General features: G+C 34.5%; 5 protein-coding genes across 12 annotated transcripts; 2 read left to right on the top strand and 3 right to left on the bottom strand.

The window, feature by feature from the left end:
* The first annotated feature begins 48 nt into the window (after positions 1-48).
* LOC129575601 (tumor protein D52) lies at positions 49-3,638 on the top strand. Of its 2 annotated transcripts, XM_055459437.1 has the most exons (5): positions 49-186; positions 366-492; positions 2,418-2,542; positions 2,630-2,953; positions 3,033-3,638. In XM_055459437.1, exons 2-5 carry the CDS (start codon positions 471-473, stop codon positions 3,153-3,155), a joined length of 594 nt encoding a protein of 197 aa, XP_055315412.1. In that variant the 5' UTR covers positions 49-186; positions 366-470; the 3' UTR covers positions 3,156-3,638. The 2 variants fall into 2 exon arrangements, with proteins under 2 accessions (XP_055315412.1, XP_055315411.1); XM_055459436.1 differs by lacking the exons at positions 49-186; positions 366-492 and adding an exon at positions 1,098-2,194.
* Positions 3,639-3,822: 184 nt separating this feature from the next.
* On the top strand, positions 3,823-4,829 carry LOC129575604 (probable prefoldin subunit 2). The gene is made up of 2 exons (XM_055459443.1): positions 3,823-4,083; positions 4,207-4,829. Exons 1-2 carry the CDS (start codon positions 3,953-3,955, stop codon positions 4,511-4,513), a joined length of 438 nt encoding a protein of 145 aa, XP_055315418.1. The 5' UTR covers positions 3,823-3,952; the 3' UTR covers positions 4,514-4,829.
* On the bottom strand, positions 4,638-9,118 carry LOC129575596 (molybdenum cofactor biosynthesis protein 1). Of its 2 annotated transcripts, none has more exons than XM_055459431.1 (6): positions 8,288-9,118; positions 8,089-8,173; positions 7,676-7,843; positions 7,227-7,599; positions 6,849-7,156; positions 4,638-5,641 (listed from the first exon to the last, which is right to left on the bottom strand). In XM_055459431.1, exons 1-6 carry the CDS (start codon positions 8,471-8,473, stop codon positions 4,872-4,874), a joined length of 1,890 nt encoding a protein of 629 aa, XP_055315406.1. In that variant the 5' UTR covers positions 8,474-9,118; the 3' UTR covers positions 4,638-4,871. The 2 variants fall into 2 exon arrangements, with proteins under 2 accessions (XP_055315406.1, XP_055315407.1); XM_055459432.1 differs by lacking the exon at positions 4,638-5,641 and adding an exon at positions 5,680-6,616 and having other exon boundaries at positions 8,288-8,983.
* Positions 9,119-9,200: 82 nt separating this feature from the next.
* Positions 9,201-11,237, bottom strand: LOC129575598 (methyl farnesoate epoxidase-like). The gene is made up of 7 exons (XM_055459434.1): positions 11,112-11,237; positions 10,557-11,040; positions 10,403-10,482; positions 10,095-10,316; positions 9,651-10,028; positions 9,511-9,576; positions 9,201-9,425 (listed from the first exon to the last, which is right to left on the bottom strand). The coding sequence occupies exons 1-7, from the start codon at positions 11,191-11,193 to the stop codon at positions 9,244-9,246; spliced, it is 1,494 nt and encodes a 497-aa protein (XP_055315409.1). The 5' UTR covers positions 11,194-11,237; the 3' UTR covers positions 9,201-9,243.
* A 1,187-nt stretch (positions 11,238-12,424) lies between these two features.
* LOC129575595 (protein cycle) lies at positions 12,425-24,409 on the bottom strand. 6 transcript variants are annotated; one of them, XM_055459429.1, is made up of 12 exons: positions 23,889-24,336; positions 18,247-18,721; positions 17,897-18,064; positions 16,697-16,765; positions 16,009-16,336; positions 15,750-15,867; positions 15,244-15,670; positions 14,906-15,163; positions 14,748-14,848; positions 14,444-14,557; positions 13,079-13,273; positions 12,425-12,785 (listed from the first exon to the last, which is right to left on the bottom strand). In XM_055459429.1, exons 1-12 carry the CDS (start codon positions 23,893-23,895, stop codon positions 12,616-12,618), a joined length of 2,430 nt encoding a protein of 809 aa, XP_055315404.1. In that variant the 5' UTR covers positions 23,896-24,336; the 3' UTR covers positions 12,425-12,615. The 6 variants fall into 6 exon arrangements, 4 of the variants coding, with proteins under 4 accessions (XP_055315404.1, XP_055315403.1, XP_055315401.1 ...); XM_055459428.1 differs by having other exon boundaries at positions 12,561-12,803; positions 23,889-24,409; XM_055459426.1 differs by lacking the exon at positions 23,889-24,336 and having other exon boundaries at positions 12,561-12,803; positions 18,247-19,351.
* Between the last annotated feature and the right edge of the window lie 1,268 nt (positions 24,410-25,677).

Genomic DNA, 25,677 nt, shown 5'->3' with positions numbered 1-25,677 from the left:
AGTGACGTATTTTTCTCTGATTCAACATACACATAAACAATTCAGAATATTATATTGCGACGAATTACGTATCTAACCAAAACACAACGTCGGCTTCCAAGCTGTTCTTCATCATCCTAGTGAATATTTCACAAAAATTAAGTGTCAGAATTTTGGTTTGTCTTGTCTACAGCACCGTGTACAGTGGTAAGTTGAAAACTGAGTTCTGAAATATTATAACATTGCAATACAGCAAAATTGTTTCATAGATTTTATTTTGTGCGAAAAAACGCTCTATCATTTTGTTCATCGGTATAAAAGTTAATTAAATTGTCATTGTGTTGAAAATAATTTTTTTTTCATTTCGATTGGAATACATTTCAAAGGAATCGACGATTTGTTGGTCAAATCAATTACATTGGGTATTAAAATATTGGAAATATCAAGCTGAGCTAAAATTAATCCAAAAAAAAAAAAATCTTCAAAACAATATGAGTTCAACTACTCCGCCATGTAAGTCATACACACGTAATAATATATTGTTTTTGTTGCTTTAAGCCACAATTGATTGAATTTATCGAGAGAAAAAGAAAATTCTTTCTCCGAACATTATCAATATTTTTTCTCTAATTTTTGCCACGGTTCCTCGCATACAATCGACAAGTGGTTGATTTTTTTTGTATGCGAACATTTTTTTGTTATTTCTCCTTCTATCGAAAGATTGTCATTGATTTTCATTTTGCTTACGAATCATATTTTCGGTATTTGTTTGATCACCAATAGCTCTAGCTGTATCAGATAGCAGAAGTATCACTTTGGTCATTTTGTGTGTGTGTGTGTGTGTGTTCAGTGTATATATGCATTTCATTGCGCTTTGGGGACGCCTATAGGTCTCTTGAGGAATTTAATCATTAGCAAAATCCCTTTTCGAATTGAACAAGAAAACCAAACAAAAAAAAAACATTTCAATGATGGCAATTCTCTTTCTTTTACCTTTTCTTGCCATGGAAAACAAACGTAGTTAAATTACTTTCGTTTTATGTTAATTATTCTGTGCACCTCTGTGATTGTTGTTGTATTGAAATAAGTTGGAATCCACACACACATGGTTAGTATTTTGCTTGTGTAAAATGATCTCAAATGTGAGTCAACTTTGTTGTGTGAATGTTTCACTTGTTATTGTGTTTTTACTCTTCGCAAAAAAAAAAACCACCAAAGTGAAATGAAGATAGATAGAGAAAGAGAGGAATTGGATGAATGTGAAGCATAAATGGAGAAAAAAATGAGTGTAATCGCAGTAAAAGCCCCACTATGGTTTCCACTGTTTGAATATCCACAGGTATGAATCAAACGAGCCGAACTTTGATGTATGATGATGTTTTTTAAACAACACATAGTGAGAGTAGAATAGCAGTGGCGTGATTGAAGCGATTTTGTTAGTTTCTCTGTACGCGTTTTCTGCTAGATTTCCATAACGGTACATTCATTTTGTTTCTCCAATACTACAAATAACAATGAAGTTTGTTGTCGTGCTTGAGCGTCGAATCAAAATTTCCGTGTTAATCTAAATTTAACGAACGATACTTTCGAAAAGTAATTTTGGCTTTTGGATCGAAGTGAAGAAATGTTTAGAATTTTGTCATCGGCATTGTATGTAGTTTGTACAGTAGACATTTTATATCCTAATTTGGATTTTGTGGAGTGTTTGAAGTTAGTTTGAAAGTATCGTAAAAAGGCAAAAAAATAATGCGAAAAATGGGCGACGATGATCCTCCGAGTTTGGAATACATTGAGGATCCATATTATCCGAAAACAGAAACGATGACACCATCGTTAGATGAAGAAGAAATTACCGAATTCGATCATCGTTCATTGTATGATGATGACGATGGTGTTTGTCGTGAATGGTCACCCGAAACCGAACTATATTTACGGTCACTACCGCTTGATCAAATATTCAGTATATCCGACGAGCATGAAGACACGAGCGATTACCAAAAGGCAGAGGCTGAGCTCGCCTCCATTAATCTAAACTGCGATTCCAAAGGGAATGGACTTCTCAATTCCAGTAAACAAATTAAAATTTTGGGCAGACTCTTTAATCGCCAGTCGATCCGTGATGTGAAAGTTACTTTTATTGACTTTTCCAAGCCTTATTTAGCAAAGATATCCAGTAATGACAATTATAAAAATTTCCTCAATATTGGTAGCCGAGGTATAATATTTGATTTTTATTTAATTATGATTGTTACTTGTTTCCACTATTATTTAAATCGCTTAATTACGTACGATACAGCAAGTGTTGTATTCAATGGGGTGCACTTTTCCATATTGGTTATCCATCGTTTAATTGAATTAAACTAGTGTCAAAATACACCTTTCGTAATTTGATTTTTGATTCTTGTTTAAGCCCATTCTGTTTAAATTGTTTGTTGCAGATGGATCTGAAAAGCTATCAGATACCTCGCCAGGGGCAGCATCGATAAGTTCCGTTGATATTGCAAATGAATTTGCTAGTTTGTCAAGTGAAGAGCAGGATCGTGTTCGTGCGGAATGGAGCCAGGTAAGCCATAACAATCCAAACATCTTCAGTCATCATTTATTATTATAAATTAGTTATTTGGTACTAATTTTTCTCAATATCTTATAGGAATTGGCTCGTGTCGAAGAGGAGATTGCAACTCTACGAACTGTACTTACATCGAAGGTACGTCATGCCAGTGAATTGAAACGAAAATTGGGTATCACCGTTTGGAAGGAGATCTCTGATGACATGAACCAAAGTTTGAAGAATGTTCGAGAAAGCCATGTTTTCCAAAAAACAGAATCGGCCATTAAAACAACTGCTGAAAAGACGTCATCGATTTTGGGCGGCCTAACAAGTGGCATCTCCAGCAAATTGAGCCAAATGAAAAAATCGGATTCCTATCGCTCGATCGAAGAGCGGGTCGGTAGCGCCTATGAAAATGTGAAGGTAAAATTATGACGATATTCGATTTTTCTTTTTCAATTGAGTGTGTAATCAATAAATTTCGGCTTTGTTTGTTTCACAGACGAAAGTGTCAACATCTCGTTCTGGGTCCGTTCATAGTTTCACCGATGAGAATAATTTAGACAGCCACACCTCAACAGCCCCACAATCACCAATAATTCCCGAGGGAAAAAGCATTCCATAAGCATGAATACAAATAGTTATGCATTTTGTAGACAGTAAAAAAAAATGTCGATTGAATTAAACAACCTTGGTTGGTTTAACGGTTAACTAAAAAAGAAAAGAAAAACTCTACAAAACAAAAAGTGTTTCACAGAAATTTTCAAATCCTCTCCCCTCGAGAAAAAGAAATGCTTAATTAAAAATTGTTCTTTCGTCTCAGATATCGATAATATTTTTCGAATTATTTGCTTATTAAAACTTCATTCTAAAACAGCCATAGCAACCCAGACACATCTATATATTCCCTTTCAAATTACGATATTTCGAAGAAGATGAATGTATAATTACGAAAGAATACCAACAATAGGGCACTACAGTATAAATCTTGTGCAGATCTAGATAATGGCAAATTATAATATGAGTTAGTTTTTGATAATCCTTTATAGCGTCGGATGGAACTCAAAAGTTAAATCTCTAAATAAAAATGATAAATAGAATAACCAGATTGTGTGCCTAAAAGATGGTTTACTTTTTTTTTCCAATTTCTAGTCCATATCCAAATTGAATTGCCATTTCAGGGGCATTCCAATATAAGCCGTATCACGAACGTACAACGTACGTATTTCGATTTACGTATTATATGACAGTCGAAAAACGTGCAGATGACATTTTTAGCGAGAATATATACATCATACAGTAAACACCTACGTGAAGTACTCACAATACTGAAAACACTTCGTTTAGTCATAGTATTGTGTGTGTTTTATTTTTTTGGATTATTTTTTCGCCGAATCGATCTGATACAAATACGCTTGAAACATGGCAGCCGAATCATCAAAAAATGATAAAGAACATGTCAAAATATTGAACGAATTGCAAGCGTTGCGCAGCGAACAACGAAATATTGTCAGTAATATTTCAACATTGGAGCTCGATTTAAAAGAACACAAGTAAGTACATATAAAAGGTGATCCTAACCTCACTCCAAACGCTATTTCTATCAATTTTCATTTCAAATGGAATTGGTATCTCTGTGAACGAATCAACTGCTAAAATTGAAATTTTTCCCGCAGAACGGTAATCGATACACTTAAATCGGTTGAAGAGGATCGCAAATGTTTCCGATTGATTGGCGGTGTGTTGTGTGAGCGAACAGTCAAAAGTGTTTTGCCACAGCTGAATGATGCAAAGGAACAATTGGAGAAGCTGATTGCACAGCGACAAGAGCAGCTGACCGCGAAAGGTGTTGAGATTAATAAATTTAGAGAAAAGCACAACATTAAAATCAAAGGCGAAGGCAGCGGTCCGGGAGCTGAACAAACTGCCGCGAGCACTGGCAACAGCGAAGAAAATCGAAACCATGTTCTAGTGGCAAACTAACGATGACCGACCGCCACCCACATTCTATCCATCAAATTCGTGTCTAAGTTGTCCAAAAATGGCATTTGTTTCTCACTAAACGCAAATAACCCAAAATTCACACATACACATAAAACACATATACTTTTGTTAAAGATTAAAGGCAAAATACATACTTTTATTTGTGCTAATTGAATCAAATAATTTTATGATTACAATAAATCCTTCTCTTCAAAAAAAAATAACATTAAAAATGTGTGAATGATCAAATTTAAACCATTGAATAAAATTTTACGATAAAATAAAATGATACGTGAAAAATAACATGAATGCAATTGTTTGGAAAATTAAATTTTTACTTGACGATCATTGATGCTTTTCAAATGTGAGTAGGATAGAATGGTTCCTTGGTTACAATTGGTTCAGTGTTATAGTTTTGTATAACAATTTCCTCATTGTTAGCCTGCTTTTTGTCATCCAATTCAATATATCCGTCTCGCTGATAGAATTGCTTGCCACCGGATTTCTTTAAAAGCATTACATCGGATATAGTAATATTCTTTGAAATTGCCTTGCACATATCATAGATAGTCAAAGCAGCCGTAGTGACAGCGCACAATGCTTCCATTTCCACGCCTGTTTTGCCTTCACACTTAACAGTGGCTCGAATGTTTACACAATTATCCGTTAGATTTAGTACTGTATTTATTACCACCGATGATATTGGAATGTTGTGACACAGAGGAATGATTTCAGCCGTACGCTTTGCGCCAATAATACCAGCTATTTGTGCGATAGACAGAACGTCTCCTTTCTTCACCGAATTCTGTTCGATCAATTTTGCGATATCGGGACCAACGTGTACCACAGCACTGGCAACAGCAAGACGTTCCGTGACTGACTTGTGATTAACGTCAACCATACGTGCTTTTCCTGCGTCGTCAATGTGCGTCAATTGCTTTGGCGTTGTGGTTTCATTCGAACCTCCATTGAGATTTCTTGCAGTGGTCGTAAAGAACCGCATTTGTTGATGATTTCCTTGGGCGAACATCGGTTGCATCGGTATATAACGGTAATTTGAGCCTGACAATGTATTGATTGAATATCCTAAATTGGATGATGTTGGTGATGTTGAAGACAGTGGTTGTTCTGAAAATGTCAAAAACACAAATCAAAAACATTGCCAATGAACGGATTTGAAGAGCATTTATGATACAAACAATATGACAAAAATTTCGTTATCGTGAATATGAAGCCAGATATGCAAAAGAAAAAGAAAAGATAATGAACATCCGTGTGCAATTCGTATCAAATTGGTATAAATTAATGGATTATTTGGTGTAGAAAAAATGTTTATTTATAATAACCCGTGTGGAAAATTTTTGACTGTCTAAGTCAGTCGATTAATTTGGGACATTCAGTGACTATTTGACTGACTAGAAGTGATTGTCTCGAACAAAATAAGCAACTGCAGTTAACTTTAATCACAAATCACTCTTAGTCAAAATGTCCCAAACTAGTCGACTAACTAAACGTGATTGTCTCCAGAATGAATTTCGAAAACATATTTATTTAGTAGAGCCTTACGCGGATGTTGGCATTTAATTAAATACACTCATTTCTCAACATCTTCATAACAATGGCGGCGTCCATAGTGGGAAAAAGAAGAAGCAACAAAAATTGTATTGGTTTGCATACGGATGATAATGATCCTTTTTTATCAAAAATACATGCTTTGCGCCCATATTTTCCTCTAGCTACCCAGCCACAAGACACGAGATGTGTGTCGTAGGTGCATACGGAAACTGGATCAACTTAACACAAAACCAATTTCCAACCCAAAATGAAACATGCTACCAATGAATTTGACTGAATTGCAAAACTCAAACAAGAAAATGAGGGAAACAACCACAAAAAAACAATAATCCAAACAAAATACTTAGTATGTTAAAATTCAACAAAGAATTACATCTGAACTAACCTTAGACACTAAAATTGAAAAGCAGTTTGAATGAATTAACATTTTCGTATGATTTGTTCTTGTTTGATTTGTCGCGATAGCCGAATGCTATCCACCGATCAAAATCATCGGTCGATTTTCCATTTGTGATAGATTCAGCATGCCTATTGAGGACGTTCAAAAGAAAGACATTCGTCATTGTGATTTGTTGATATATGTCGCATTTACCATTTGTTCCAACAAGAATATACTTCATTTCATTTCCAATACGAATTTTGAAATCAATTTCAAATGTTTGGTATCATTTCGATGGTTTCACAGAAAAAAAATTTATCATATCATATTTGCTAAAGATGAGTTAAATCGAAAAATAAATAAATTGCTTCAAATCCTTACCGGCGTGTTGCTTTTGTTTACGCTTTACAGCCGATTCAATCATCGCAAGTAAATCATCCTTGGAGCAATTATTTCTGATTGCATCCTTCAGTGAAATTTCTTTGTTTCCAAAAAGGCACACCTTCAAGTTACCGTCAGCTGTGATTCGCAATCGGTTGCACGAGCCACAAAAGTGCTCCGTCATCGATGTGATGAAACCAATCTGCCCTTTGAAACCATCGACTTTGTATGCTTTGGACGTGTCATTTGGTTCATTTGGAAGCGCATGGAAGTCGGTATATTGCTTTTGAATCGTTGACAACATTTCACTATAAATAAAAGTTATATCAGAAAATTTCGATTGACATTTGGAGAAATTACGATAATTAGTTAACTCACCGGAATGTAACCATTTTGTCTGTGTCCCATTTATTGCCAGTGAATGGCATGTATTCGATGAATCGTACGTCAACATTGCGATCTTTTGTGAACTCAACAAAATCACATAGTTCCGTGTCATTAAACTTTTTCATAACAACGCAATTCACTTTTGGCTTATATCCCAGTTGAATAGCTAAATCGATGCCGGCAATAGCCCGATCAAAACCTTTGCGACGCGTGATTTGCTCATATTTCGCCTTTTTCAATGTGTCCAAGCTAATATTGATACCATTCAAACCGGCTCGGTGCATCGGTACTAGCAATCGTGTTAACATTATGCCGTTCGTTGTGATATTCACTTGTTCAAGACCTTCGATTTGCTTTAAATTTTCTACCGAAAAAAAATTTGCCGTACATCAAATAAAGTGTCATTTTGTATTGTGTAAAATGACTCAAAAATTACTTACGAATAATATCAACAATGTCTTTTCGTACGGTTGGTTCTCCGCCAGTCAATCGGATCTTTCGTACACCTTGCTCAACGAATAAACGAGCTATGTAGTAAATTTCTTCGTTTGTTAGCAGCTTTGAACGTTCGGTCAACTGAACTCCTTCAGCTGGCATACAATATTGACCTTAGATTCACCAAAAAGTACATAAACGATACCAATTTTTTTTTAATTTATTCCCTGTTTGTTGTTTGCTTTGTACATTGTCTACCAAGGTGTGTGTGTGTGTGTTAGTGTTTGCGTATTTGTTGTATTTCTCATGATTATTTCAGTTGCATCCCAATGTATCCATTTATGCGATGTATACGCCGCACACTTCCACACACTCACTTCTACATATACTACAACGTGCGCAAACTGTTGACACTTACATCTAAGATTGCAGCGTTCGGTTAATGAAATTCGTAAATAAGTGTGGACACGACCGAATGTATCGGTGATTGTGTTAATTGAAGGCTGAAAATACGGCAAAATAAACGACAATTTCAATTGGTTGAAAATAGAATATTTGCATAATTCTTATAGCCATCCCAATTAGAACCTACTTCATTCCAATTCAGCTCCACTTACTTTGTTTACACTCGATGTGATGTGTTGATGATGTTCGTTTTCGGGTTTGTGTGCCAGAAGTTCGTGTGTGTTAGTCGTGGATGGTTGATGTCTTTGAGATAAGGCAACGGTTAGTGGCGAAAGGCTACGATTTGACTTAACCGCAGCGGATCGCACAAGAGTACCGACACATCGAAATGTGTACATATTAACAAAACATGTGACGACAAAAATGACAATCGTCGATATGAAAACGGGGTTTTCAGTAGTTTTGACGTTTGGCAAATTACACGCTTTTTTATTTTATGTGAACAGATTTCAAATAATATTTACGGAATTTATTCGCTACGCAATTTGTATACTCTAACCTCACTGCCTACGTAATTTCGTTTCTCTTTCTCTTGACTTTGGCTATCGCCAAGAAATATTGATAGCTTTCGAAAATTCTTTTGTTTTTCAACGGATTTCGTCGCAACTCACGATTGCTTAAAACACTTTGAACATATTAAAAATGGAAATGAAATATGTTACTATACGTCCCGTTCGAAAAATGATTGATCTTTTATCGCTACGTTATTATTTTCCTTCAAGCTGCACCGAACCGTTTGGTATATTTAGTTGGGCTGCCAAAACGGAGAAACAAGTCAAATAGCAAAGATAATCAAGAATACGTATATGTTGTACATACACGTAGTCACGATACGGGCGCTTATTATGAAGTCACAGTAATAATAATCAGTTGAAGTAGACTGTTGCGCCTTCGCGTGTATTTGTACAATTACGACAGCAACAACTGTTGCTATTTTTTGTGCATTATGCATGACCTTACGACATCAAACGACAACAGACAACAAAGTGAAGTTCAAACTTGAGGTTTGAGTTGATGAGATTTTTTTTTTTTGGGGGGGGGGGGTCAAAAGACAAAAGACGAAAAGATTATTCATTATATTGAAATGTTAAATTTGTTGGCTATCAGTCTAAAATCTTGGTTTCAATTGAAGTTTGAATGGTCTTGGTTGTAGCGTTATGCCATCAATTGGTTTGATATTCGGTAGTGATACATTATTCGGTACAATCATGTTGAATGCGTGCATAAATGTTGCAAAATATAAGAATAAGCTAGCTTTGGCCAAGTTTTCGCCCATACAACGTCGCTTGCCTATTTATGGAAATGAAAAAAAAAAACTCGGTGTAATTAGAGGATTTTTACACAAACTGTACGAGAAAAAGAAAGCGGCACACACCTAAACCAAATGGAAGAAACTGCTCTGTATGAGGTATATATTCTCCGTTTTCATTTAAAAAGCGTTCTGAATTAATATAAAATTGAAAATATATTATAATATAATATTAATAATAATTATGATATTATATTATGAAATACCAGGTCTGAAGATGTCCGGATCGTGCCAATAATCTTTGTCCATGTTAACGCTGTATAGTGACATCAATATTACAGTGTCTTTTGGGATAACGTACTCTTTGAATTGGGTATTTTCCGTGGTACGATGAGCTATGCCCAACGGCGCTACATTCGAAAATCTTTGTATCTCCGATAGAACTGCTTCCACATATGGCAAATGATTACGATCTTGCAAATTGGGAAATCGTTTTTGTCCAATTACTGCGTCTAATTCAGCTTGTACTTGATCACAAACTCGCCGATTATGAACCATGTACATTAGACCAAAACTAAGCGTATTACTTGTAGTCTCCGTACCTGCTTGAAAGAAGTCTAAGCAAATTGATAACAGCTGTTCATCTACAAAAAGAAAAAAAAAACACTGAATACACGCGAATTATGATATTCACTTCGTGTGGTCAATACCAGAAAATGAACCATGTATATTTTCCCCGTTGGATTTGCTCTCCAATTCTTCCAAATATGAGTTGATAAAAGATTTGGGTCGTTCGTTAGAATTTTTTGCCCTGGTTTCATTAACCACCTCACGCAAGAAGCTCCACAGTTGCTTGTGATTGTCAACTAATGGTTTATAGCCCGATTTAACTGGAATAAAGTATCTTACCCATGGTAATAGGTTCAGAATACCTTTGAATAGAACAAATTATATAAATAAATTTTGAATTTATTATATTTAATGTGTCAAATATTCAAAATCTTAAATGGTATTTTACCACCAGTCATATCAACCACTCGAAAGCACTCATGAATCATTTTTAGAAGCTTTTGCAAACGTTCGTCATCGTGTTCGAACCTAAGATTTACATTGGATTCAATATAATACAATACATATTGAATGGAATCTGGCTGAAATAATATTTCAGTTACCTATATCCAGCGATCAATGTCCACAAAATGTTCAACACGGGAATGTCGAAAGCGTGTTGCATTTCAATTAGTTGATCATTTGTTGATTTTTTTGTAAAAAATTTAACCATTTCGATGCATTCGCTTTCAATTTGTTCAATCATATTGGCACGCCCCATGCCCATTTGGCGTAGTACTTTTAATGAGAACTTTCTTTGAATGTCCCAAAAATCACCGTCATTGAATACAACACCCAATCGCTTATTGAAAGTTCGAATACGATAGAAAAATCCAATTGGTCGGCCATTTACCGAATCCATGTTGTAAAACTCGCGTATCGCATCTCTGCCCAAGACTATCACTAAAAAAGTTCGACCGATGCGTATTCCGACTACCGGTCCATAGCTTTGGTAAAAATGATGCCACACCAAATAGAAAAACCCATATGTTGCACGTAATTTGTGCACCAAAAAAAGATTGCCGATTGAAGGTAACCAACGTGGCCCTGTAATGCAAATGTAGCGAAGAAACCATCTAATTTACAAAAAATATCGCAAAATAAATGACAAAAATTACCTGGTGGAAAATGTTTCGGTTTTCGCGAATCTATCAGCAGCAGCCCAAGCACAGTCACAATGAGCACAAAAACGAGAAACATTTTGTTCGACTGCGATGTATGCACAATAACGGTAAAATGGTGTCGGTAACAACGAAACAAATGTGTCGGTGTTATTTGGTCGAAGTCTACGTGAAAAGTGATTTCAATCGGCTATGATGGTATCGTATTTATTTTGTATATTCGTTGCCTAATATGCATTTGAAATGCTATTCAAACTATAAACACAATGCATCTTACGCGCTTGCAGTACGCCTCACTCACTCTTGTCTAGAGTCGATATCCAACGGTGCTGTAGCGGCCAGGTTATACTGGTATAACAGTTTCCATTCATTCCACTCTTTTATTCTTTAAAAAAAAAACATCAAAGAATAGTGTATGTTTGAATTGTGCTACGCCATTATTTGTTTGTGTCCTAAGCATTGGCATGAATGAAATATTTTGCTGATATTCTAATGAGTTGGTTAAAGGTATGTTTTCGCGATATAGATTAGACAATTTCCGAGTCATCTATAAATATCGGCGAAAAACGAATCGGCTCAATAGACAAGAAAAAAATATCTCAATTCCAAAACTTCTTTGCCAATTTTAACAAACAATTTTTAGATATTTCGAATCATTTAGAATAAAAATGAGATGCGAGGATTTTTTTAGTACATTTTATATTGGATCTACACGTAAATCTTTGCGTTTTTTGAAGATTTCACAAAAACTTTGCCATCTTTAACGGCGAATTTCTAACCAGTTGAATACAAAATCAAAAGAACTTGACGGCGATCAATATTTCTTTCTGAATGATTCCATTGTAAGACTCTTGATCAAAAATGTGTGTTTGCGTCGGTTCAATATTGCTGGAATTCATCATGCATATTTATGAACGGAACATGCATACATAATAGAATTGGAAGTGAAATCATACTTGATACTGATGTACACTGCCCACACAAACGATATGCATTTGAATGCATGCACAATTACATGCTAACATACCGCACACATGACAATTAAATAAATGTTGAACTCTTGTGCGCTTCATTTAAAATAATAGTACCAGGTGCATATTGAGAATGTTCCCAATTGTCATGCATCTTGATAATTTGAAGTTCAATGTTCGATATGAAACCAAAAAAAAAAACTAAATGGTTTGGTTTATTAATTTTTTACATTCTCTACAATGCGAAGACCGACTGTACAGTTTTTGAAAGATGTGAAATTTTGTTAATTTTACATGTAGAATATTGTCCGTGTTATCACAAGAGTTAAAAATTCGGAATGATAAGTGAATTGCATTTATTCGAATTTATTATTTGTCTAAATTATAATAATGTTTCATTAGGAAAATTTCACATTGAGTTTGTTAAGAGTTGATTTGTTACATTAATGTTCCATTTTAATTTTACCTTATTCTATTTTTTTTTATAATACAAATTTAATGATGGATTCATCGATTTCTGTGACTAAAGTCTATGGTAGTGGCCACGGCAATCCCGTATAATCAACTGGCCCACCTAAACCGGCATCGGCTTCGAGTAAACTCATTATCAGAGCCATGGCTGCTTCATCGTTGCCTTCTGTATTGCCTATGCGACCGCCATTTGATGTTTCAGACAGTGTTGAATTTGACATCAGGCCAACTAGTTCGGTGACAGAATCTGTTATTTTGTTTATCAGAAAAAAAAAAATGGAAAGAATGTTATCTGTGTCGTTTTACGAATAATTATGGCCAAGCACAGTTCAAACATCAACGTTATTACGCATGTGAAATTCCGGGATTATTTTTTTTCTTTCTAAATTGGATATGCATTTGAAACGATGAAGATGAGTGGATCGTATTGTAGATGATTTGATCTTTCAATGATTGAACTGTGTTCAGTCACCGGCAAATGTAAAACGATACAAATAAGTGAAACATAAAATGTATGCTTACTCTCATTTGGGCTGGTGTTTGGCAACGCAGAACTTCCATTGACTCGAGATGTAAGGCCATTGATGCGAGTGGGCGCCGACGTTGAACTTGATAGGTCGTAGGTAGAATTGTCAGTGTCTTCAAATAATGCAGTTGCAACTGGAAAAGGATTTACTGAATTCGGTATACGGCTTTCAGAATCGGCGCTGACTACAACTGAAATATCGAAAATCAGTATAAAATCGAAAAAGTTGGGCAAATAAATTGAGTAATACATATGTTATCATTATTTCATTCAGTCCAGAAGATGTATATTTTTCATTCATTTGGTAGTTCAAAATGAAATGTTCAAACGTAGTAAAAAGCCAAATTGATTTCAATTTATTAATCAGTACGAAGATGTAAGTACACGACGTAATTATGGCACTAAACCAAGACAATAAGGATCTTGACCGTCGTGGCTTAATCCTATTACTTTTCCGTACACACCATGTCAAGGGAAAGTATAGGAATTGGTCCCGCCATTTTTTGAGACACTTTTCCGTTCGTGTGCCGTCGTCGTCGTCGTCGTCGTTGGTGTTTGTTAACACGATAACTCAAAAAATAATTGAAATAATCAAAATCTGGAAATACCAAAAGTTTTGTATCTAAAAACTTAGTTTAAGTTCGAAGATGAGCCATTTTCAATTTGATCCTGGGGTACTTGCCCTAAGAAAAACCTCAAAAAATTGACACTTTTGTTTGGGAGGTACCCGTTAATCGATTCTGATTGGCTTCAAACTTTCTGAGGTTTCATTTTTTGGAGAAAAAAAAAGATTCCGAAAGTTTCATGTTGATCGCATTTGCAGAAGTTTGATTTTTTGTCCTCAATTTTTGTCGAAATTTTCTTGGAAAAAATGGAGGGTCAAAAATCAAACTTCTGCAAATGCGATTAACATGAAACTTTCAGAATCTTATATTTTCTCCAAAAAATGAATCCTCAGAAAGTTTAAAGCCAATAAGAATCGGTTTACGGATACCTCTCATACAAAATTGTCGAAGTTTTAGTTAAAGTGACCAATTTTTCACTTTATTTTTTATTATTATATTTTCACTGCCTTTATTTCAAGAAAATTTAAAAAAAAATAACCAAAATTAGCTACGGACAACGCAGGACAACGGTACGGAAAAGTTCGAGATTACCAATGTAATTCTTTTTATTTTCATAATCGAATGAGTCGTGATGAAGCCAAAGAAAAACAGTAATGAAAAAAATATTTTTTTTTTTTCAAATAGCTTATATTAGCAGCAACATTACACAATTTTATTTAAATTACTTAATCACTTAGCACTGGACAGGGAGATAGAGTATTCTACAGAGTATACACATAAGGTATTTGAGCTCACCAGACTCTTCTATTTTCCGATGTGAATCCAATGCTTGCTCGGCAATTTGCCGACCAATTTTGATTGCTTCTACGTGTGTATTAATGACCCGATGCATTTCGCGGCCATTCGTTGCTGAAAGAAGCGAATGCATCTGTTATGAATGTAATCAAACAAAATTAAAAATACATATTTCTAGCGTGACCAAAATCATACAGTACAAATTTGAAGGTATTTTGAGCATGATAATTTAGTAGCACATGAATTTGATAAAAATACGTTTTCAAGTGGAAAAAAATACTCATGGAATTTTGTATATACCAACATTGATTAGAAAAATTGAAGTTTCCTGGAATTTGAGTTGCAGCGGTACTAGTTTCCGAACTTAAAACTGCACTACAACTGCCATTTTCCGGTATCACATCACTGAAATTCGTAGAAATATCACATAATAGTTTGCGACTTAAACAAACAGTTGCTTACAAAAGTACGGAGTTTTTCGCCATCATCGATTCAATCTCTTTAGTCCATGGATTTTTGAATGTTTTCCACACGCTCCTCAAGCTAACAAAGTCATTTCGTTTGGTGCGAAATCGATACACCGATGTAACTACTTTTTCCGTTGATTGTAGAGTGTTCTTGTGCGCTTCAGCTAAAGCTGGTATATCCTCATATTTGTAATATTCGTACATGCTTGTGCCCAATAATTCCTGCGGTAGAAATCCAAGTACCAATGTAGCTCTGAAATGGATTTTGAACAAAAGATTGAATTTAAACGATCATTTATTTTGTTGATTTTACAAAATCTGTTTCCTAATTACCTTTGATCGATGAAAAGAAATTTTCCATCAATTGTGTGCCTTGATAAAAATTGTAAGTTTTTCCGAACTTCTTTTGGTTGGCCCGTCGACGTTGGCAATATTGGTGTTTGCAAGACATTCAGTGGAGCTCTTCCAGCTGCTACCAAACAGCTCAAATTACATGAGTATCCTTCGCCATACGACTCGCGCTCTTTCAGCCCAATCTTTGATTGTGTCCATGTTTTTAGATGACCCGTGCAATGAATGACAATATACTTTTTATCGGAATTGGTTTGCTTTTTGCAACGGATATCTCTAGGGAACACATTGACACTATCTTTTGACGTTGCGGATGTTTTGCATTTCATACGACAGAAAAATGCGCGTCTAGCACCTGGGCACAAAAAAGATAAATCCTGTAGAACATCAGTTTTAAGCGGAAGCATTGCTGTTCGATTGGGATATTAAGGGAATCATTAGAATCTTTTCATTATTAGTTAAGAATGTCTAGCATTTTTGGTAAATACTTCTTGCATCAATGAGTTTTTCTCGTGGACTAAGATCAGATGAAGATAATTGCTCCTTAATTTTTGCCACATCCTCTGGATGAATAATATCGAACCAACTTTGGCCCAATAAATCTTGCTGATTAAATGTAAATGAAATAAAGGAGATCGATAAATCATGAAATAAAGCTGACTATAGACAAATCAATCTTAGAGGCGATGAAAAGAATGTTTGAAAACGAATCAAAATAAGAGTAAAGCATCTGATCGACTGTAATACCTGTGAATAGTTTAAAACCTGTGAAACCGACTGTGACATGTACAAAATTTTACCGCGATCACAACCGACAACAAACATAAATCCATCGGCCGCCTTTAATATCAACATTTTAAGCTCGTGATCGGAGAGAAACGTAGGCTTATACAGGCCTTCCGTGTATGAGTGCACCGAACCTCGCACCGTTTTCATGTGTTGAACAGCCATTCGCAGGACTGTCAGCTTATCTAATTTTCGGGACATGGAATGGCACATCGGCACCAATGTAGACAGCTCCGTAATGTAATTGTTCATTTTATTTCGGCGTCTTTTCTCGATTTCGCTATGATTCCTTGATGGTAAAAAGACAAAAAAATAAAATGTCAAATCACACACAGAGACACAAGTTGAAGAAAGTCTGCTGTTTTTAGTAAATTTTGCTTGTAGAATTTTCCAATACGATGGAACATCTACGGAACGTATTCTAATTATGTTGATAGTATTCGGTTGACGTATGCACAACATATTATGGAGGACATTTCTATGGTTTCGCATGGCACTAAACAAAATTATCGCCGTACAATCATACGACTATGTTGTATTGTTATTAGCTAATCAATTGATGATATCTACAAACTATTAGCGTAACACCAATGACGCAGCTTGTGTAAGAGCTCGAAGAAATGCTAATGTATACAATGGCAATACTTACTTTTTATTTTGACTCGCTTTGGCCAGCTTCGCATCATCTTCCGTATCACTCTCGTAATCACTTGCATCTCTAAATAAATAATAAATTAAATGAGAATAATTGTAAATTTTAGCTAAACCATATTAAATTTTCCATAATTTTACGTATAAATCATTTCCTGGAAATCTGTATTGTTCCCATTTTCTCAATAAATTCAAAGGTGAACGTTATTCATTATTTACAATGAATTCAATCCTTTTAAATTAATTTAAACGAGTAATAATGAAAAGAAGGAGAGAAAAAAATCTGAAATGGAATGCGAATTATGTAATGAAGTTGTGAATCAAAAATCGTTGCCGTCATTGACATTTTCTTTGCATTTCATCAAAAATTCGAAGTATTTGTTAATTGAGTTCAAAGGCGGTGATAACCTATAAGTTTCTGAACAATGATTTCGAAAAGTGTGAACCAATTAAAATGACAGCATCCGTTGGCATAACATTAATTACTGTTTCGAATGTAAATAGTCTGCAAATGTTTTGTTGAACAAAAGTCAACTTTTGGAAGGAAGTTAACTTTTGGTTGCTTTCAGAAAAGTCTTCGAATTGAATCCTTTAAAATCTACTAGACAAAAGGCAAGTGTTTTAAAATTTCCAAAACATTCTGTATATGCGCACGGGCGTTTCTCTTCTTCTTTTCCTGTTGATTCAATAAAACAATGCTTCTGTATAGCCGTGTCGGTGTTTGGTGTAATTTGTTGCGCTTCAGATTGATAAATCTAATAATTTTCCTTCTCAAAATTCCCGTTAATTACTGCGAGCTACTCTAGTTTGAAATATACCACAAACACACAAAAAACGACCGTGTGGCTTGAAAGAAGTATTTGCATGTTTCGTTAAAAAAAAATAAATACAATTACAATCACAGTCACACTCACACACACACACACACACTTTTAGTATTTTGAAAACAATAGCTGTACGATTTTATGAGGCTAAGGGCATTTTTAGTGCTTCAACCAACTAATTTTACCGTTACACATCAAAATATATGTGGCATTTGTATGTGCCAATTTGGTACTGTTTTGCCCGTGAAAATGGTTCGAAGAAGACATAAAGAATATACGATCAAGGCCTAATTTTTCTTTGAGTGACATTTGAAACACAAATTCTAGATTGTGAATGCAAACATTCACCAATGTTGTACATAAATAAAACTTACGTGGTGGAATATGCCTTTCGTTTTCGTGGGTTTGAGACATAAGTGGTGGGTATGGTGTTTGATTGAAGCGCACTTTGTGCACTGTGCGTTTCACTTGGTGGTGCTTCATTTGAGTTTGGTAGGCTGTAGGGAGTCCCATTTCCCAGCACTGTGTAATATGCAGAATCACTGTGTTCCCGTTGAAGATGTCATTCCAGCAGCAATGAAAAATAAAATTGATAAAAAGAATAAGAATGGTCGTTAGCTCGTCATTGATTCCATTGCAATAGGAACTTATCACCACTTATTATTGATGACAAAATCCAATCACATATTGAAAATTTATTTAATTTCACACTATGTCGGCGAACCTGTTGAGATTGTCGTTGAAATTATTCAATGAATTGATATGATAGTAGAATTGATTTTGCATTTGCTGTTGCGGATACACTGGCGTATGGTAGAGATGGAGTTCTGGATCGGTATTTTGTTCATAATTTCGTGGATAGTGATAATGGCTTTGATTTAATGATGAGTATGGTTGATTGAGGATCGCTTCATCAGTTTGCAGTTGTTGTTCGTACTGCGTCTGCTGTGGAATTGTTTGATACATCATCTGATTACAATGATGCCCATGATATTGTGAATCCTTTTGTGCTGAATTGTGTGATATTGTATTGTTGGGTCCCGATTGCGATCCGTGGATTAGACTATGGTTTTGAATGTCATATGCTCCTGGTTGATTTAATACTTCTAGCTCATTCAAATGGCATGGGTTTAATTCCTCGAGATTTATAAATTCGTGGTCTTCATCTCCCTCCTGACATAACCGAGAATACGGTATATCTGTCGATTTAAACGATGACATATCTTAGATATTTGAAGCATATAATCCATCTACTTTTATGTCGTGTGTGCAAAAGCACTTTTATTTGCACATTCATCCCCGAAAAGATCAAGCAACGAATAATTCATTTTTTACTTTTTGGCATTTTTCTCGGCACTGAATTATTTCTTTTAAAATAATAACTATATTTCACTTTGAATTTTTTCCCATGTAAATTGTTGAACTAGTTTTCTTTGAAACTGCGGAAAGTGTGGAAATTACAACGGACAGTAACTAATAATTGTTTAAAATACTATGAAATGTCGGAGACCAGTATTCACCGCAAAGAAAACATAAACTAAACCAAACTAGAAAAAACCTTCGAATAGAAAAAAAATAATGAAGTGAAAAACTGACTCGATCTATCCGCTTTAGCTTTAATTCGCTTTCCGTTTTTAATTCATACTGAGACCGTGGCTACCATCGCAATAACTTTAAATACCATAAAAGCATTCGGCAATTGAATGAATTGTGTGCCGAATGCGCTTCTTGCTACCTTACGGTATACGGAGTGTGCCATTGTTATTTCATTTAACTTTATCAGATGTAGTAGCGCATGTCAAATTCGTTCTTGAAATATTACTCGCCGAATGTGGAGCCATTTCAACAGGTAGCTTTATAATCAAATGAAAAAGGGGTTGGACATAACTTTCGACGACGTCACACATATTTCCACCGTGTAATAATGCACACTGTACATATGTACCTTTCTACGTATCGCCCTACACCAGCTTGATTGTTTCATCATACCAAGTGATTTCAACCGCTTAGATCTGACGGGGCATCTGTTGCAGTGTTTCTCAAATTCAATTTTATTGGAGTTTTTTTTTTCTGTGTGCATGTAAAAAATGGCATCATTTTTGAATAGCAACTCTGTTTTCTTTCAATTTTTTTCCAGACCGTATTTGTTCAGATATGTTATCAATAATGTTGAACATAAACTTTTTCACTTCTCACTAGAACATTCTCTAATGGCAAATCAATTTTGATTTATTTTGTGATGAACAGTTTAACAACTGTAAACGTTCTAGTGACCACACTAAGATCAGTTTCGATGGCAAACAGAAATGAGTGATATTGCATTAAATGTGTACGTACGAGACATTTTGTCTGAAGTATTAGTTGTTTTGGTTTGTTTCAACTTTATCTATTTTCATATGCAGGTCGTCAGTTCCGTTCAGTTATGTTTTCTTGTGTTTGATTTATGATTCATGAATTCATTCTTTTGTGATGCCTACGTTGTGCTTCAAATATTCAAAAAAAAAAAAAACATCCTAATAAATGTATGATATGGCAAATTTCCATTGGAAAAGAACCTTTCGTACAATCATTGAAAAAGTTTCAAAATTCAAGCAAACAATTTTATATTAAGCTATTATATATATATATATATTTCAAATCATATTGATGTTGTTCGTCATATTCTTTTGCATCAAATAACGCACCGGTGTCCCACATCAATTCAATTCGAGTTGTTGTTTATTTTTTTTCGTTTAATTTGTGTCGTGGTTGAGTTCGACTGCCCATTAAAGAATATTTAACTGCTTTGATGTCCGTATCGTGATTTATTCTGTTATAACCAGATTATCGGATTTGCGACGATTGTTGAATTGAACATGGTAAATTGGTTGTGTGGCTCGCAAAAGCTGTGGGTAAAAACCATGAAAGACTACAAATGAACCGTATACAGTATTAAAATGCAATAGCATACAAATAATGCATTACATTTTGATTGTAGTCTATATCGTAAACAAACGAAATACTGAATTAGTTTTGCCATCAATATGCGCATGTTTGAGCTAAACAAGAAAAATGCAAGAGTTCCAATGCAATTTGAATTACAGATGTAGGACATTGTCGACAATGGGTTCTGACCAAATTGAAAATGCAACAACAAAAAAACTCAGTGTGATATGTTCAGTCTCTCAACGTCCGATGCTCTTATTTTTCGGCCCGAATTTCCTATCGACCACATTGCTTTCGCATGCATTCACCTCGAATAAGGCGATTAGTTAGCCTGACTGTGTGTGAGATATTGCTATAGTACTAAAATATAGAAACATATGTATGCAATACCAATAAATTCCGCGTACATTGATTTGCAACGGATTTTCCCAAAATGCAAATCAGCGAAACGAGATCCCGTTTTCATGCTTTTGTTGGTGGCTATCTCGCGAATCCTGATATATTTGTAACGCACGATGCGGACAAAGCACCGTACGCACACGTTGCACAGTATTTCTGTGTAATTAATTAGAGTCAAAATTGTTTCGCTCGAAAAAAAAAAAAAAACCTTTATCCTAGGATATTCTTTTTTGTTGCTGCTGTATTCATTCACATCCCCTTTTCCAAACATTATTCTGAATGTTGGATTTCTTGTGAATAAACGTATAATTTCTACGTTACCGTACGTCGTGTACCGTCATAATAATTGACAGGTACATTGTTCATTGTCTTTTTAAATTGAATGTGCAATGATTAGGGAAAGTCTCTTTTTAATTGCATTAAAATGATTTCGTTTGCAAAATCCATGTCATTCTGTCGTTTGCTTTTTTTCGCATTGGTTTCATTTGTCTTTTTGTAATCGTGTTTTTTGTTTGTGTTGAAAAGAATTGAATGAATGCTTTAATTCCATGAATGGTCAATATGTAACATAGAGCACGATGTATTTTATGTGTTGATTCGGTGTATATAGTAATATTCTACAATATGTCAAGTGACATTTCAATCAAATTCTTCTAATCTAGGTTGCAAAGCAATTTGATTTTACATTCAATTGATGCATAAACAATGTTGTAGCTATGACTAGAAATCGAAAAATCGTATATCCCAATAATATTGGTCTCTATAAGTGATACAGAATCCACAGCTAATACGCTGTAGTCTATCATTGCAAAATGAAATATCCTCTGTCTGAATCTTATTTATATCTTTGGTCAACGATTTTTGCTGGACACTATTCATTTTCTTTTACTTATTGCTGTGCATCCAATCAATTCCTAACAAATGGTAAAATGGTAATGTAATACATGATCTACATGTTACAAATCTAATTATGTTTCATATTACCTATGGTATAGACTATCGTAGCCAATGTTAAATGTAATTATCTGTTATACTTAGTTTGGCTAATAGGGAAACAAACTTTTCTTATATAATCAGTGCATAAAATTTCTCTTCTTTTTTTTTTCTTTTTGTATCCTTTTTTAGCACCTGGGATGATATTGAAAACACGGAATGAGCTCAGGTGTCAAATGTAAGCAATTTTAGGTGTCCAATACAACGAGTAGTGATAATAATACAATGATTTATATTTCAAGCTCAGTGATTTTTCGCAGATTTCCCTAGTTATAATGCGTACAAAAGCCTGGACTATTCGTTGCCATTGTCGTATGTGGTGTTTGCAAGAATGAACGCCCGTTAGAATATTTTTAAATCATTTCAACAATGAACTAACGCACAAACTCGAGTTTTTTTTCTTCTGTTTGTTCGTATTCATTGACACCTACCTCTGATACGTGCAGGTGTATTCACAACTAAAAGGTTATTATTTTTATCGACAAATTTATTTCTGAATTGATTGAGGAAGGAATTGCAGGCTATCAAAAGAGATACGTCCCATACATGGTTGTAACTTTTTTGAGATTAAATATCGACCAATTATTTTATTGAAGCACGACATAACAACGACAGCAAGAAGAATCAATGTCAATAATTAAGCATTTTATTTAACAAAACTTGTTCATGCAATAATAAAACGGAATAATACACTTTGAGTGAGGAAAAACATAATTGCATCTTATTTGCAAGTGTCGTAACCATGCGAAGTGATGCGAATCCCATGAATCACAGCAAATGGAAAACAAACGTCTGATCCAAATTTATTTTATGGATAAATGGCATTGATTTAAAAACATTCAGATAAATAACAATGCGTACTTTTTATTATCCTGTTATTTCATTATATCCACTCTTTTGTTTTCTCTGCGACGGTATCCTTGTCTTTGTACCCTCTACATTTTTCCTTTTTTTCGCTTTCGTTTTTCTTCTCTCTCTCTCCCTCTCTCTTATTGTTTTGTTTGTTTGTCTTCGCATCTCGCTCTCATTTCTTATCAAATGCTTACGCAAACGTGCAATTCAATATTCTGTGCAGGAAACAAATGCAGAAAATATACTTTCCTATTTTTTCCGGTTTTAAGAGCATTTCAAAATAAAGTTTGGAACTGATGCAATGTTGACACAATGAAGACAAAACGATTTTCAGTCCAAAATATGAGTTGGACTGATTTGCTATTGCTGTTTTCGTTGATATTGTTGTTGTTGCTTTCGACAAAGCATGAAATTGTAAAATCCTGCACTAAAAATGAACAATGGCGCAATGGCTTACTATTCTCTGATAAACAACTGGTTTTGATCATTTCGTATGCATGTCATTCTGTTTATGACATGTTTCTTTCAAAATATATTGCACCCCCCATGGATATTACTCCACAATATCGATAATAAGCATCATCATTCCAAAAGAATCGACGCAATTTAAAGAGTTTGCACAAAAATCGTAATATATAATTTGCAACAATAAAATTGTTTACTGAACCGTTCATTCTTCGGCCATCTTCATACTCGTATATAAATAATTATGTAATAGTCATGACTGGGCAATTGTTTACTCTCTCGTTTGCGAGAAGGTTTCTTCTCGAATTCTGTCAACTTAATAATGATATTTTTCGCGAAGGATCCAGCACTTAATGAAATTTTTACGCTGTCGTCAATTAGAGAGTTTGAATCGCAATGGGGAAAAATCACCGTCAGTTCCTTTTTCAGGAAAATACTATTGAGACGTAGCGGCGATGACGTAAAAGGTATGTTTTTGCGTTTGCTTCGGCTTGATTTCAATTACATATTTAATCCATCTAACTTTCGACAAAATGCGTCAAACATATTTCTAAAAATTCTGTTGTCGGTGGGATGTGTGGTATCTTGAATAACATTTGATACGATCAACTACCGCTTGAGTTACATTTTCAAATGTTTTCCCGTAGGGATTGGCAATTCTTTCAATAAAATGGTCTTAGATAATGTAATTTACTTCCACAAATAAAAAGCAACACAGAATATCATCCTTACCAATCATAAATCCGTTAAAAACGAAATTCAACCAACTATCATATAACTTACAACGGCTTGTGTTCTTTTTTTCTTCTTCAAAAAATTGAGACGGTACTACACGTGTAGCTTTCTTTCATGGGAACTATATTGCGAGTGGCGGACGCAGCAAAACTTAATAAATGAAAAATTCACACCATACACACATGAACACATTCAATTATTCACAATATTTACTTTGTAACAGTTTTTTCCTTGCTTCTTTGATGTCTTTGTTTATTCAAGCGCAATTTTGGAAATCACTTCAATGATACTATTCAGTTAGTGGCAACAATGTGGAATAATGTCCGTCGTTTTTGTTTATTGTCGATGCTAAAACCGGGAAAATTAGCTTCCATTTATCTTGTATCAGAATTGTGTGTGTACTGAAACGATGAGTTGTGAACCCGTCGAAATAATCAGCCAAACTGAAATGATTGTGACAGTGAAAGACAAAGCAGTCGCAATGTTTCCTCCCGCTTTAATTTGCTTTTCTTGAATGTGATGATTATTGTGAAAAAGGTGTTTGACACGGATCCGGTAACACGGCGACCAAGCATACAACGTATTTAATTGAATTTCTTCATTTTTTCCATTCTTATTCTTTGTTGTTGCACTTTTTGGTTCGGAAAAAAAATTCTTACGAAGTCGCTAATACACGCGAACATATTAAATTACAGCGGAATAGTGCTGATAAACACAATTTACGAAGAGAAATGTTGAAAGATTCGGAAAAGAGATACATTAATTTGGGTAGCTAGCACATTCTTCTACGATTGATGGAATATGAGATATGCCACTAGGGCAATATTTTGTACATCACTGGCTGGCGAACACTCCAATTTGGATTAACAATTCAACTTCCATAAAACTTACATAATTAAGGTCATCAATTAACTATCGGTACTATGTGACCATGCATTCGCATGATTATCAAATCATCGCATTGTTTTTGCATGGTCAGACGTTCATTGAATGAGCCGGCAAATTTAAGCATTTTCCACAATGTGACCGTGTGCACTGTAATTGTTTTTTGTTTTCTCAATTAAACATTGTGGCGTTAGACGTCGGCTGTTTTATTTGTGCACGCGGCACACAATGCATATTTAAGTGCAGCGTTTGGTTAAGATATCCATCTTAGATAAGATATTAAGATAAGATAAGATAGATAGTATCTATTATCTTATCTAGATAATTTTTCAAAAATGTCGAAAATCTTATCTATTATCTTTTCAGTTTTTTTTTTCGACTATCTATCTGTCGTTTTTTAGATAGAAATTAAGATATTCATCAAGTAATTGTATCAGAGATTCGATCGATACCAAATGATGATTCACACTACAGATTTGTCCTACTTGTTAAAAAAATATACACATCCCACTTAAAGAAAAAAAAATACACTTCAAAATCAGGGTAAATCACGTAAATCTTCCAACTGAAATTTTTTGTTAATTGAGATATTTTTCAAAAATTAAAGTTTTTTGGCCAAATTTCGTGCATTTTTCACAGAACAAAAAAAAATTGAAGAAAATTCATCAAATTGACATATGAATAAAGAATGATATATTTCTAAAAAGATTATCTTAAGATAGCTCAAAGATTTTTTTTCGGAAAAAAGATTAAAAAAAAGAAAAATTTAAAAAAGATATCTAGATAGATTTGAACATTTTTAAGATTATCTCGTTTTTATCTAGATATTCTTTCTGGGACAGAACCAAACGCTGTTTGAGTGCGCACACGCTCTAGGCCTGTATCAAAAAAATGGTGTTGA

The sequence above is a fragment of the Sitodiplosis mosellana genome, unplaced genomic scaffold, assembly GCF_009176505.1.
Source record: "Sitodiplosis mosellana isolate CC-2019 unplaced genomic scaffold, AAFC_SMos_1.0 Smas_scaffold_6167, whole genome shotgun sequence".
NCBI lineage: Eukaryota > Metazoa > Arthropoda > Insecta > Diptera > Cecidomyiidae > Sitodiplosis > Sitodiplosis mosellana.
This window is presented reverse-complemented; position numbering and strand designations above follow the sequence as displayed.